At 44.9% G+C, this 15318-nt stretch overlaps 1 protein-coding gene across 5 annotated transcripts in view; it reads right to left on the bottom strand.

The window, feature by feature from the left end:
* Positions 1 to 15318, bottom strand: part of apbb2b (amyloid beta (A4) precursor protein-binding, family B, member 2b) — a 67697-nt gene that overhangs the window by 37601 nt on the left and 14778 nt on the right. For 4 of the 5 annotated variants that reach the window (XM_084045695.1, XM_084045698.1, XM_084045699.1 and 1 more), the window contains exons 3-5: positions 11477 to 11581; positions 9301 to 9363; positions 7366 to 8508 (exon numbers count right to left, since the gene is read on the bottom strand). In XM_084045695.1, coding sequence (XP_083901821.1) covers positions 7366 to 8491 — 1126 coding nt within the window. In that variant the 5' untranslated portion in view covers positions 8492 to 8508; positions 9301 to 9363; positions 11477 to 11581. The remainder of the gene's footprint in view (positions 1 to 7365; positions 8509 to 9300; positions 9364 to 11476; positions 11582 to 15318) is intronic. The other variant, XM_084045697.1, reaches the window with a different exon arrangement.

Here is a 15318-nt window from a genome sequence, read left to right as displayed (position 1 = left end):
TCTCGCTCCCTCCTGCCTCTCCTCCGTTGTCCTAGCAACCCCACCGGATCATCTTTCTTGCAGCATCACACATGGAGGGAGAACGGAGGAGAACAGAGGGAGAGAGAGGGGAGAGAGGAGAGAGCACTGGTTCTCTAAGTGTGGTCTAGGGACCCCCAAGGGTCCTAACGGGGGTTCCCAGCTAAATGAGGAACAGTTTAAACCCTTTAAGGCTTATTTTATTTTCCGGCTATTCGAACATAGGTGATCTACAAGATCACAATGCGTCACATCGCGGCGACCTGTGAGCTTGCAGTAGATCTGCCATTTTAGAAAAGTCTCACCAAAATGTTGACAAATCTTCTCTTATGAGGGTCCCTGGCCCAAAATCTTTTCAAATGGGGGTCTGGACTATGGCCAAATACATATCACTGTGGGGGTCCTTGACATGAAAGAGTTTGAGAACCACTGATATAGAGCATGTTTGTGAGAGGTAGAGAGAGTGAGCGAGTGAGCGAGTGAAAGAGAGAGAGCAGGTGGGTGGTGGGTGAGTGAATGAACGACTCACCCACTTAAGTCTGAAAACATCTTGTATCTTTACTTGCTGCAAACTAGTTCACATTTGCAGCGCTGTGTTCACTGCGATGCTCACATACAGTTGTGTAAGAACACCAAGGGCATTGTCAATACCATTTCCCAGGTAAGTAAATGTGTGCGTGTGTGTGTCTGTCTGTCTGTGTGTCTGTGTGTGTGTGTGTGTGTGTGTGTGTGTGTGTGTGTGTGTGTGTGTGTGTGTGTGTGTGTGTGTGTTTGACTCCTTTGTGTGAAAGCAGTGTAACACTAGCACTCTAATCCACAACATCACCAGAGGAATATAACATACACCTGGAAAAACAACAGAGTTGCAGACAAAGAGAGAGAGAGAGAGCGAGACTACAGTATGCATCTTCTGCAGCTGTTATTTAGACTCTCTGCTCTATATCGTTAACAACTAGACAAATATTTTCCTAATATGACAAATATGAATAATAAAGTAGTAATAATTCATCAATATTATATTTATTTCCATGTAATTTCATAACTGGTGTAAGATAAGGGTCTCTACCAAACCCATCGATCCTCAAGAGAAAAATCGGTTTTACATGGAGACTACAGCACCTTCGACGATCAATACCTATACACAAAACCTTAGGGTAGTCCCCTTTGGTAGACCCATGGGAGGTATAGCTACTGTCCAAATATTACCGATAATCTTTGTCTGCTGCTTCTGAGCTCTGTGAGGAACTGAGAGTACTAGCCATGCCATTCACAGGTCTCTAAATCACACTTTTAATAGAAACAAATACAAACTAGAAAAAGTGCTCCTCGGAGCACAGGTCTCCGCCAGGTCAGGTACGTTATTCTGGCCTCCTGGTGGCGCTATAATAGGCCAATGTGAAAAGGGTGCCATTTATTCTTAGGTCTTTCACGGCAATCGGACACTGCATTCATGATTTGAGGCATTTTGTTCCAAAAATGTGTTTTGCTAAATTAGACCTGCTGGTGGCGCTATAACAGGCCAATGTGAAAAGGGTGGCATTTCTTCCTCGGCCTAGTGGGAATGTGTGTGTGAAATTTCACGGAAATCGCAAGCTGCATGCATAGTTTGAGGCATTTTGTTCAAAACGGACCAATCCTGCAAACTTTGGAAGCCAACCATAGGCAATCAGGATGGAATATGGGAAATCGGACAGATCCGTGTTGATCACATGACTATAGAGATACTGTGTACCGATTTGCATGATATTTGGATAAAATCTGTAGGAGTAATGTAAAAAAATGTGTTTTGCACAAATCGGCCTCCTGGTGGCGCTATAACAGGCCCATGTGGAAGAATTGGGGCAGAGGTTCTGCATTGGCATCCAGGGAGTGTGTGTGCACAGTTTCGGAGCGAACGGGCCAACGGTGCCGGAGATTAGCTGGTAACACACAGACAGGACACACACACACACACACACACACACGGACGGACGGACGGACGGAGGGTAAAACATACTCTCTCGCCATGCCTTCGGCCTGGCGGAGACAATAAACCTGATTATGCCTGTGTATGTGTTCAGCCACTTGCCGCTATTTTTGACACTTTTTTGTAAAAATTACAATATAATGACCAAAAGTGCAAGTTATTATATTTATTTTGTGCAACATGTTTACAGTTTTGGCCCAGGTAGCATAATACAACCCAAAGTTGTACCTAAGTTCAACAACTCTGTAAGAATGTGGAGAGTAGAATTAAAGGGTAAGACCACTTTAGTAGAGGTCTGGGTTGTGTAGTTACCTTGCCATGATGTAACTCCAAAGGTGGGCAAGAAATAAAAAATAATTGCTCCATTGATTAGAAATTGATAATTCAAAATATGCTCCTCATTGACTTACATTGTATGGTAAAACTGCTCTCAAAGTCACTCTTTTAGCACAAAAACGAACGCAAACAAAGTTGATCCAGACAATATAGAACATCACCAAACCCAGTACTGTTTTTTTTTTAAATAAAAATGTCAACTTCCTGTTGATTTTGCCATTTTTAATAAGTAGAAAACCCGGACTGGATCGGCGGATCCGGATCCAGATCTTCAAATAGTAAAATCAACAGGAAGTTGACATTTTTATTAAAAAAACAAACAGTACTGGGTTTGGTGATGCTCTATATTGTCTGAATCAGCTTTGTTTGGGTTCATTTATGTGCTAAAAGAGTGACTTTGAGAGCTGTTTTACCGTACAATGTAAGTCAATGAGGAGCATATTTTGAATTATCAATTTCTAATCAATGGAGCAATTATTTTTGATTTCTTGTCCACCTTCGGGGTTACATCATGGCAAGGTAACTACACAACCCAAACCTCTACCAAAGTGGTCTTACCCTTTAAGCATTCTTCTGGGACGTAGCTCAAGATCTAGATAAAAGAATAGTTCAGAGATAGACCTGTCACAATTATTACATGATTGCCTGGTCGCAGTTATTTGAGCTAATCACAATACTTTTTCAGAATCATTAGAATTGTTTCCATTAATTTGTATAAAAACAGCTAGATAAATTTCACATTATTATTATTGCCATGTTGTCCACGCTCTTTTAACCACTTTCAACCTGGCTGGACTTGAAAGCCCATCTTTAAGGCATTTAGGGCAAAAATAAAAATGTAGAAAATCATACAAAAACACCAGATCTACAAGCTCACAACAAAGCCTAAAAGGCAAACAGACATGTGATTTTTATGTACAATGGCAAAAACTTTGCCATTGTATTAAATCATTAATTTATTTGCATGACAATTAATGATCAGCGACAATTGCCTGATCGTGACAGCCCTATAATAAATCAGAAACACCACTGAACTGAGAGCCTCCAAACAGTAAACAGTAAAGGGAAAGTGAGTGAGTCAGCAGAGAGGCTAGGGTTGAGCCTTGCTGAAAGGTCTCAACAACAGTAGAGCTCTTTTTGAGACACTTTGAGAGAGGGGTAGCTCCAAACAGCTGAACACGTGTCAGAGGTCAAGGCTCCCAGTCTGGCAAAGGGAGTGCCTGGTTCACAGCATGTGTTTACAACAAAAGGAAATGGCAGAAGGTGTTTTTTCAAGGGTCAAATTACATGCAACACCCAGCTTTTAACATATGCTCCCAAAGTAAGTGCGGCTAGGTCTTCTGTTGAGACGGCCAGCAAGAAGCGAGTACAGGCAAGCAATGTCTGGCACCCACACTGCCTTTCTCAGCAATGACTACCGTTTACAAGGATGACAAACTATGAGTAAGACAAAACCTCTTAACTGCTTCAAATGGAATTCAGCCATTTAGGTTGCATCAAATTACACCAAAACAAGGTTACCGCATATGTCCTTCCATTCAATCTACTTTGAACTTGTTATTTGACCTATACCGGATCAATACTATGTGATGGAAGGATTCAAATCTGAAATGCCATTTTATTATGTATCAGCAGGCACATTCCATCACCATAGCAAATGGTAAAGCCTAGGTTCTATCAAAACTCCCAGGTTTAGCAAGCAAGCATGGTATTTAATATCATCAGAAGACCTTCGTAAGAGTTTAACCACATGAACCCTAGTGTCCCTTTATTGGGGCAAACATTCAGCAAGAAATAGCAGATCTACAAGCTCTCAACGCATCGCAACTCGCAACGTGACATGTTGTGAGCTTGTGTTTCGGCTATTGTCAGCTAAGAGATTTGGTGTAGATGTAAATACTAGCAGACCTTGTCTAGAGCCCTGGGGGACCCCTGACAACTAAGTATATACGGTGGGTTTAAGTGGTTAAATGGGGTTTTGCATAACAAATCACATGCAGGTGGCACACCAGGGGTGTATGAGGGTAGCTGGTAAGAACCCTATGATAGAAAGACAAGGATTTTAAACTCATCATGCTGAGCAAAGAATTAAATGCTGCCTACTGTTCCCTCTCTGTAGGAACAACCGTGGCTGTTAGGAGCTCAGATACTTCTCATGTCCCAATGTCAGACCCACATGACTGTCTGGGGATCAGCAGGATCAACATGTAAACCTCTTCTCATAACACACACAGCCCCAGGTACATATGGAGGGGCTCAAATGTAATACTGCAGATCCACCATCCTCTGTGTGCTAGCGTGTGTGTGTGTGTGTGTGTGTGTGTGTGTGTGTGTGTGTGTGTGTGTGTGTGTGTGTGTGTGTGTGTGTGTGTGTGTGTTTTAACTGCATCCTAACAGTAAATATTTACGGCTTGTTTCTAGCTCCTCATGTGTTTAGTGCAGTGCAGCAAGATAAAGGAGCAAGATGGAAGGGTGGATAGGGGAGAAAAAAAAATCAAAGAATCGCAAGACTCAGCGAATCAGAAAAAGATAAATGCAGCCCAGGGGCGAGAAGACAAATGTCAGACAAGGTTATGCCAGGACAATGAGGGCTACGAAACTGAAGGCATACAGCGCTGGAGGAAAAGACGGAATGATTAGCGGAAGATAGAGAGACAAAGAAGCACTGTATTTCACCTCCACTTTTTACTGCTTGACCAGTGACTGACAGCCACACACACACACACACATACACACACATGTTTGTATTACCAGTAAGACTCCCTAATCGGGAGATAAGCGACCGTAGGTCACATGTATACAGAAGAGGGCTGTAACGGCGATTGGTTCCTAGTTGTGTGGGCAATGTATAGTTTTGTTTGGTGGTCTAAGAAATGTGGTGGCAGGCAGGTTGATGACATGAGTGTACACATACTGTGTAGTGTGTAGCAATTTGCGTGTTTTTAGGGGCAAAACTGTAGGAGTAGTGGGCAAAAATGTGTTGTGTAAAGCGGCCTGAAGGTGGCGCTAGAAGAGGGCCATGTGAGAAATTAGGGGTGGGGTGTCCGCGTTGCCTTGGCGGACGAATAGGTACCGGCCGCGGCTCTCCCGGACGCTCCTAGCCCGAGTTACGGCATTTTATGTGAGCTGCAGTGGCAGGGGGTCCTCCACTGGGGGCGCCACCACTTTTGCATCCGTTCTGGAGCACCAGGAGTGGGTGGTCCCCGGGAATGCCCCGTGAGCAGCCCCGTTGGGGTGGTCATTTGGTAATTTGTCCACATGTGCTCATTTTTTACACTTGGGGGTCCCCGAGGCAGCTGGGGGTCCCTGGAGCTCCGGGGGTCCTTGGAGGGTGTAGTTTGGCAGGTAAGGAGTGTGTGTGCAAAATCTGGCATGGATCGGGGCAACGGGTGCGGAGATATGAGCAGGGCAAAAGTGTGACGGGACGTGTGTGACGGAGGGACGCACGGACACCTGGAGTTGGGGGTCCCCGAGGCAGCTGGGGGTCCCTGGAGCTCCGGGGGTCCTTGGAGGGTGTAGTTTGGCAGGTAAGGAGTGTGTGTGCAAAATCTGGCATGGATCGGGGCAACGGGTGCGGAGATATGAGCAGGGCAAAAGTGTGACGTGTGTGACGGAGGGACGCACGGACACCTGGAGCAGGTTTCTATAGTAAATGCGACCTACGGTCGCAACTATACTTGTGTGGAACTAGGAAAATGGTCCCCACAATGACCATTGCAGGGATTCTCAGTTTTTTGATTGATTGAATACTTTATTAACAGTTTGCAAAAACAAGGCACGGTGGCGTAGATTTATACCTAAGAACGCTAAAAGAATAACCCAGAATCGCAGACAACCAGAGGGAGTGCAGTGCCCGGCATCCAGTCGTCAGAAAGGCGGTTGTCAAGAATCGGCTCTGGCCGTGGCCCAAATGAGCCAATTGATTGCCATGCCAACCCGAGCCTAAGCTTGATTTGGCAAATTCCCCACACCTGCCATTTCATTACTTAGTCAGTCTACTTTCCACAGTCAGTTTGCACTCTCCACACATTCTCCACAGACGTTTACCACTGCACAAGGACTTTCCAGAACCGCTGATACCTCAGATATGCAACTATATGGGCATAAAAAAGGGACACAGGCAGACAGACGGATACAGAGAGCTCCATATATGGGCACAAAAGGGACATACAGTAGACAGACAGACGGTTACAACAGGCACTCTGACAACAGGTATTGCATAGCAAGGTAGGGCATGCATTCCCTATTGCATCGTTCCCAACTTGCATCGTTCCCAAGTAGACCACTGTTCTAGTTTCTATAATTCTAATGCTTGTGGAGACATTTGGTCCTCACAAGAATAGTAATACAAGCACACACGCACACACACACAAATATAAACTCAAGTGGACACACAGGTTGAAACAGGAAGCAGCTGACCTAGCTTCCAAAGTTCCCATACACTCTCTGGCGCCTCAGTAGCACTTCCTGCTCTAAAGGGATTCTGGGAGATATACTGTAGGGGAGGCTTTACTGTTTATTATTGAGGTTCCAGCCCATTACTGGAGTTCAGTCCATGTAGCCCCACACACACACACACACACACACACACACACACACACACACACACACACACACACACACACACACACACACACACACACACACACACACACACACACACACACACACACACACACACACACACACACACACACACACACACACACACACACACACACACACACACAAACTGGTCACCCGAGAGAAAACATGTCATCAACATACAGTAACAGGGAAACCACTAAATTGCACAGAGGAAAAACACAGCAGCTGACCTCACACACCACAAGCTCATAACTGGCCGTAAGATGCTGTTACCATACAGTATCTGTAGTCTGTTTGTGTGTGTGTGTGCGCACGCACAGGAAATTGTGTTAACAACTTTAGCCATTATGCAGATGCTCTTATCAATTCAATTGAAATGGTGGTCCATTTGAGTACATTTTTATGTGTGTGTGTGTGTGTGTGTGTGCGCGAGCGTGTGTGCGTGCGTATGCACGTACCCGTCTCCTCCGGGGTGATGCTGTCCTGGGACAGGGTGGTCCAGCTGGACTCCTCGTCACTCGGGTTCAGATTCTGGATGCGGTTCAGAGCGCAGTCCGTCTTGGCGCCTGTCCTCCTGTCCTTCTTTGTCTCCGGTGAGGAGGACGAGGAGGACGATGCGGAAGAGGAGGCCACAGAGAGCAGGGGAGCGTCCTCGGGGCTGGCCTGCCTGGGTGGGGAGGGAGGAGGAGGCACTGGGGAGTCTTTGCTCGATTTGAGGAGCTTGAGGTTTGGGTGGAGGTCAGAGATGAGTCCGTGGCCAGGAGGAGCTTTGAGGTTCTCCACCGGACTCTCGTCTCTTATCACCAGTAGAGGCCTCTTCTCCTCCACCTCTGGCACCTCCGGCACCTCTTCCTCAATCTTCATTTTCAACATAATTTCCTTCTCAGACAAGATGCTGATGTCGTCGCCGTCCTCCACGTTCTCGTCGAGACCCGGCCCTGTGTTGTTGGAGTTCAGCTCCACCTCCGGAACCACAATGACGTTCCACTCCTCCTCCTCCTCCTCCTCCTCCTCCTCCTCCAAGCAGGAGTTCCGATCAGGGTCTGGGTTGGTGGTGGGGTCAGGGCAGGTAGGCTCGCGGTTGAGCTCAATAACATCACTGTCGTCATCGTCACCTTCATCTTCACCGTCGTCGTCGTCATCGTCTCGCTCGTTATTGAGAGTTATCAGAGTCTGAGCGTGGCATTCTGCAGCCACGTTGACGTTGTCCTCTGTCGGGTTGTTGGACTCGGGGTCGGACGACTCGGCATCCGTCGTGTTCTTGTTGTGATCCTGGCCAGCTTTACGGAGCTGGTTCACGCCATTCTTAGCCAGCTTAGGGTTGTTGGGGGTCAACGATGACGCCGTGGTGGGTGAGGACGATGGCGACGTGGAGGAGGGGGGCGCGCTGTCTCCTAACCCTAGGCCCATGGCGGACTGGATGCTGGTGAGGGCATACTTTTTGCGACACTTGGGTGGTGTGGCGGAGCCCTGTTTGATGACCTCGCCGCTAAGCAGCTGGTTGTGGGAGGAGCGGAGGCTGAGCGAGGTGGGGGGGGTGGCGGCAGGGCCGTTGCGATTGGTCACATCCACCGACATCATCATGACACGAGAGCGGTTAACTGTAAGACGAAGAGAGAGAGAGAGAGAGGGAGACCGGAAGTGAGTGTGTACATTTGCGAGTAGTATTAATAATATACTGTAGGCCTACAGGGACTGTATATACCCCTGTATATGGTCATCTCGCAAACCGCTGGATCGATCAGCACCAAATATCTTGTGCACACTGCCAGTAGGCAACCTTAGTACCTCCACAAATTATTTTCACATGTTTTATACTTTTTTAAATATATTTCACTAACTTTCCTCTTCTACCCCGGATTTGAACCCTGTTTCCTCCGCAAGTGCTGACAATTTTTACCATTGAGCTAATAAAGCCCCAGGGAGACAAGTTATATTGTATTAACATACTCTACCATACAGATTGGACAAAATTACTTTCTATTCATGAAAAAAAAGTCACATAGTTCCGCTTTAAGTCAGTGGGGCTCAGATCTTATTGGAGTCCCACTGAATACGTCTGGTTCATTTTGTTTTTTTCTTGTGGAGAAATGAGTAACTCGATTTCAAAGGTTATTATTTTATCTGCATGGGTTCATATACAGTACTTGTGTAACTAAGTATTGTAATGCAAAGGACATAAACCACATAATAAACTCATGTGGGAATAGACAGCAACAATATCAGAGATCCATCTCTTTCACATCCGAATCTCATTTAAATCTCAACAGGAAGCCAGCTTCACACTAAAACAATGACAGGCAAACAGCAGTGGACAAGTACAGATGTGTGTGTGTGTGCGTGTGTGTGTGTGTGTGTGTGTGTGTGTGTGTGTGCGTGCGCGCGTACTGTACCTTACAGGAGGTCGGTCATGGACTGGTCACGATGTTGGTTTCACTAGAGCTGCAACAGCAGATCTGAACAAGATGTAGGGAATGAGAAAAAAAGGAAAAGAAAGATCAGACAAGGAATGTGGAGAATCCTGAGAACTCCTAGGGTTGACCCCAGAGACACAGCCACCCATGTGGAACCTAACTGCTACTGGTTGCTAAGGAGACACACACGCAATGTTCTGAAGCAGCGGAGGACCGGTCATGCTATACAGTGTGTGTGTGTGTGTGTGTGTGTGTGTGTGTGTGTGTGTGTGTGTGTGTGTGTGTGTGTGTGTGTGTGTGTGTGTGTGTGTGTGTGTGTGTGTGTGTTCCTGCACAGTGAGCACTGTCTGCTCATGTTGTTGAGCTCAACACACACTCTTCAAACGACGGCACCAGATGACTGGAAGGGTACCTACCCCCTTCCAGTCATCTGATGCCGTCCCGGGCACTTCCGCACTCCAGGAATGCGGAAGTGCCGTTCTCAAACCCAAGACGTAAAAGGGTGACAGCTCCGCCAAAAAAAACAAACAGTTAAAACGACGGAGGCGGGCCGTCTCACGCGAAATTGAGCCACGAGAGGCACCGCCGAGCGAGCCGTCAGGCGAGCGAGTCACCGTGCCGCAGTGGTGGAAAAGGTACTCAAATGTTTTACTTAACTCATTCTCTGCCAGACTTATTTCTGGCTGTGTTTGCCCACTGCCAGGGATTTAGTGTTTTTTCCAATTTTTTCCAAGTCCAATCGTTTATAAACACACCGGCGATACGGGTAGTTGTGTGAGTGGCCCAGAGAGGAAATTTTCAATCGGCGACATTCCATTTTGCAGTAGTAGCAGATTCTAAACAGCGTTTCTAAACAGCGTTTCTAAACAGCGTTCCATGGCGGAGAAAAACAAAGCTGAGATAATGCCGTCTTAGAGGGGGACTTGAACAGGAAGCAGGTGGAAACGAAAATCTTCGATTGACGTCATTTCCGTATCCGGGTGTGCTACAATGAAATGTGTCACTGCGAGAGATGAAGGACGGTGAGATCTTTTAAAATCAAAGTTTTTTCAAAATTACGTTTTTTACGTTCTAGGCAGAATTGGTAATTGGAAATAATTACGTTTTTTACGTTCTTGGCAGGGAATGATTTAAGTAAAAGTACTGCATCAATACTGCAATGTAGGGAATTCAAAATTCACTTGAGTAAAAGTACAAAAGTATTGGTATCCAAATGTACTTAAAAGTACCAAAAGTAAAAGTACTACAACGTTTGAAAATAGCAGATCTACAAGCTCACAACGCGTCACGATGCGACGCGTTGTGAGATTGCAGATCGCTGTTCTCAAATAGCCTAGGTATAAAATAGGGCTAAAGTGGTTAATGTATGTTTTATAATGTAATAATAAATAATAATAAAATAATCTACAAGCTAACTACTAACTAAAGTTTTCAAATAATTGTAGTGGAGTACAATATTTGCCTCTGAGATGTAGTGGAGTAGAAGTAAAAGTATAGACAATTGGAAATACTCCAGTAAAGTAAAAGTACCTCAACATTGTACTTAAGTACAGTACTTGAGTAAATATACTTGGTTACTTTACACCACTGCCGCGCCGAGCGCTAAGAAGTCCGCCTCAGCAGACTCAGCGCCGTTCGAGTTAATGTCCAGATAGGGACTAACCTGACGCGGCCAGATCCAAGACGCTTGCTCCACACATTGTACCGCCCCCATCTGGCAGGGTCAGGTTAGATAGGGACAGAATCGTCACTCATGTCCCCCCCAGTCAATATGTCCCCCCTTCCAGTCAAACGGGTGACTTCTTGGGATGTGCGTCCCAAGAAGTCACCCGTTTGCCGTCTTGGGAGTGAGAATGCGTTGCTGAGACACACAGCCCTATACCTCATATGTCTAATGTTTAAACAGCATTCATTCTAAGTGTAACCCAACCATAAGCTATAGATATTTATAGAGAGAGAAAGAGAGATATGCAATATCAAAGGTAATAGTAAACTGGTGTCTGGTTTTAACATTTGATGTCTATTCTCTACAATGGATCATACTATGTACAGTACATAATCATAAAAAATATATAGACACTTTATCATCTTGATCAGTGTTTACAATTAGCTGTTTGACGTGGTCAGAGAGCTAACAGTGTGCTAGCTAGCATACCAGAGGAACAGGGGGTTGATGGAAACTCCACGGTGGACAGTGTCCATGCTGATAGGCACGGCCTCTCTCTTCAACCAATCACAGAGCCTCAGGGCAACCAACTTCCTGAGACACATACAAATAAAACAGGATTAATGTTGGACAGGGAGAGCGAGGCTAAGCACAAATGAGAAAGAGAGACAGAGAGAGAGAGAGAGAAAGAGAGTGAGAGGGAGAGGGGTCTGCAGGACACCAGAGGGACAAATAAAGATATCAATTATTCACAACCTCTGATCAAACATTAATACACAAGGTGTGTGTGTGTGTGTGTGTGTGTGTGTGTGTGTGTGTGTGTGTGTGTGTGTGTGTGTGTGTGTGTGTGTGTGTGTGTGTGTGTGTGTGTGTGTGTGTGTGTGTGTGTGTGTGTGGAACATAAGGCTCATTTTGTAGAAAGCTCATATTTCTTCCTTTGGCGCAGTCAGCCAATTGACTGAGGCCATCATAAACTTCATGTCATAGGAGACTTGTAAATTCCCCCTACACAAAACACACAAATATGCACACACACACACACACACACACACACACACACACACACACACACACACACACACACACACACACACACACACACACACACACTGCTGCATACTGTATACAGGCAATACACAAGCTTTAAAACGATCCCTAGCTAGTAAGCCTTAATACATTATAATTGCCCTCTATAACTCAAATAAAAAAATAAATACGCCTTGGATATTTTAGAAATAGTTCATATTTTACTCAAGGGGGACAACGCCCGTCGCAGGTTGATTTGTCCATGTGTGGTCCAGCCCTATGGAATGTATGGAATGCATGTGCTAATAAAAACAGATTGTTTTGATGCTCATATTAACCTTAGGAAGTATTGAGTAGTTTTGCACATGTATTCCCCATACAGTCTATAGGAAATATTAGCCAGGGATCTTTTTAAGTCTGTTAGAGACAATGTGATTAGCATGGTTAGATTCCACTACAAAATGTGCCACTAAATCTGCATTTGGCACAATGAAGAGTTTGCAAATCTATAAACACATTACAGCATGTCGGCCATGGGATAATTTCAGAAAAAAACAAAGAAATTGAGCACATTCCTCATCAATTAGAAAAGTCCTCCATTCAAATGAATCCCTGTGGGGTTATGAGCTGGACTGACATAAATTCAGACTAATAAGCTACCATAACCATCATGCATCACAAAGCTGAAGGAAAAGCAATGTGGAAGGCTGCAGCAGGCAGCAATAACAAACTGCGTTATACAAGTGAAGGACAATACATGAATGAACTCCACAAGAAACAAACCTGCAATCTCAATGACAGCCTAGCTGAGCAGATAAATTAGGATATATTATATGTGGATCTTGGGATCCACATAGAAACGGTGTGGTTCCAATGTGGATCTCAGACTTCATGTGGCCAGCTAGTCACATCTTCAAAGGAAACTTAGCTATACGCACATCGACTGACAACGTTTCCTTATGAACGTCCTTATAATGATGTACCCCATTGTCTGTAACCCCCACTGTATGCCACCCCCAGATAATCACAGAAGGTGCGACTCATCCCCCCTAAAGTGACCTAGATGGGATACCATTGACTAGGTGTTTGCAAGTACAATGAACACTCACTACACAATACAAACCAGTTAAAAACTTTTAAAATATATATTGGATACATTTTTTGTGGATTGTGGATTGTCAGACATTCAAATGTTCAAAAGTTTTATATTTCAACTCTTCCTATATTCACTATCACAGTATCAAAAAATCATGACACAATGTGTAAGGAACATAGAAAATAATGAAAATAAAGCAAGATACCAAGACTTTGTTCAGTAGGATAAACGTTTACAGGATACATTTCGTCTATGATGTATCGATGATATATGACTCCAAGGGCCCTATTCTTGCCGGTGCCTTACCCGCTGGCATTACCCGCTGCCCGTGAATTACGCACAAGGGAGCTGGCACTGTCCCTAAACGGTATGTTGCAGCCGCTATACCCGCTATTCATTATGCCGACTCAGTTATCCCAAAAATTGCTATCTTGCCCACACACGTTTGGGAAAGAGCATAGTGGATTCTAAAACCACCCGCTATGCTAATCAGCAGAAGTGAGACGGCCCAAACCACACCTATGCATAATGTAACAGGTAGTGCAGGTGTTTTAGAGATAAGGCTGGTGTCCGAAAATAGCAACTTTTGCACGGGAACACCCCTTGTGCAATGCTGAATCCCCAAATAGTGGCTATAGGATGTTGGGCCGAAAATAGGGCTCCAAATTTGGTTTCAGCAAGATCACAGCCCTATTGACTTGGCTAACTACATTATAAAAAAAAAAAATTAACTTAAAAACTTGTGGAGGTACTTCTGTGGTCTACTGGCAGCCATGCATACAACCTTTAGCGCCAAACGATCGGTCAAGCGGTTTGCGAGATTTGCTCCAGACAAACACAAAGACAGACACATTGTGTGTCTGTCCATGTGTGTATGTGTGACACACACATCCTCTCCTCTTTTGGAAGTGGAAACAAGCTATAATAGACGGCTAGCCTTTTGCAGAGCCACGCTGTCATAATGAACTCAGCATCATGTTAAGGACTGTGCTGCTCTACTTAACCACTTTCAACCTGACGTCCTTATTTTGGGCATCATCATCATCATAGGTGAAAAATATGCTCACAACGCCTCAATGCGACGCGTTGTGCGTTTGTAGAGTGGCTATTTTCCACAATTTCTTGTGCGATTAAGTATATTAGGGCTTAAGGGTTTAAAAGAGTGCATATAAACATCATGCTTAGGTCAAGAGCCTCAGAGGCTGAATGCAGATGTCAGCTCCCGTCTCTAGCGTCACTGGTGTTCCACCAAGATACAGATTGGACTGTGAGATGGAGGGAGTATGTATGAGCTAACACATTGATTGATGGAGAAAGCACACGCACATATCATCCTCACATGCAGACAGACACGTGCGCACGCACACACACATGCACGCAACTCTGATGTAAAAGTCAGCCAAGGACAGAGCAGTAAGAAAGATGATGCATAAAAGGGCATCATAAAATAACACCATAAAAATGTGTTGCATTCAAGGCATTCTTAGCTGCTTGACTCCTGCTGCAACAGGCCTACATACCTGTGTGTGTGTGTGTGTGTGTGTGTGTGTGTGTGTGTGTGTGTGTGTGTGTGTGTGTGTGTGTGTGTGTGTGTGTGTGTGTGTGTGTGTGTGTGTGTGTGTGTGTGTGTGCCTTAAAATTGTTTCACTTCCCCAACTTCGACTCAAATAACAAACAACCATTCATAATCAGTGAAGTCTGTAAATACAATACAACAATCTATACAATACTTGGACTGCCTTGAAGGGCCTCAACAACAAACTGCAGCTGCATAACAGTCTATCTGATATACTGATAACTTAAGAACAGCTCAGAGCTACAAGCGCTGGTGCAATTATATGAATCAAATTATAACATAGCCGTAGAACACATTTGACATTTGATTTTAATATCATTCCTCAAGCCTTCTGATGGGTGAATAGAGAACTAAATTGGTGTCCCCGCCAACATTTCAGAACAGTACACAGCAAAATCCTCAGTGTTGATTTATCCATTTGTAATTCTGAGACTGTACAAATGTAACCAAATGGACCCTTTACACCCCTTTGTACACTCTCAGAGTTAAATGTACTGAGTATGTAGAACTAGCTAGAAATGGGATATGGATTCCATTGGATGGGGAGACTGAGCTAGCTGTGTCGCTGCACTCGGGACGCTCTGGGATGGGCCCCAAGGAAGGCATAAAGGGCCCCCATCGGCCCTCTGCTGT

The sequence above is a fragment of the Gymnoscopelus microlampas genome (assembly GCF_963454915.1).
Source record: "Gymnoscopelus microlampas genome assembly, chromosome: 2".
NCBI classification, from domain to species: domain Eukaryota; kingdom Metazoa; phylum Chordata; class Actinopteri; order Myctophiformes; family Myctophidae; genus Gymnoscopelus; species Gymnoscopelus microlampas.
Note: the sequence above shows the minus strand (reverse complement) of the source record. Positions and strands in the feature narration are given on the sequence as shown.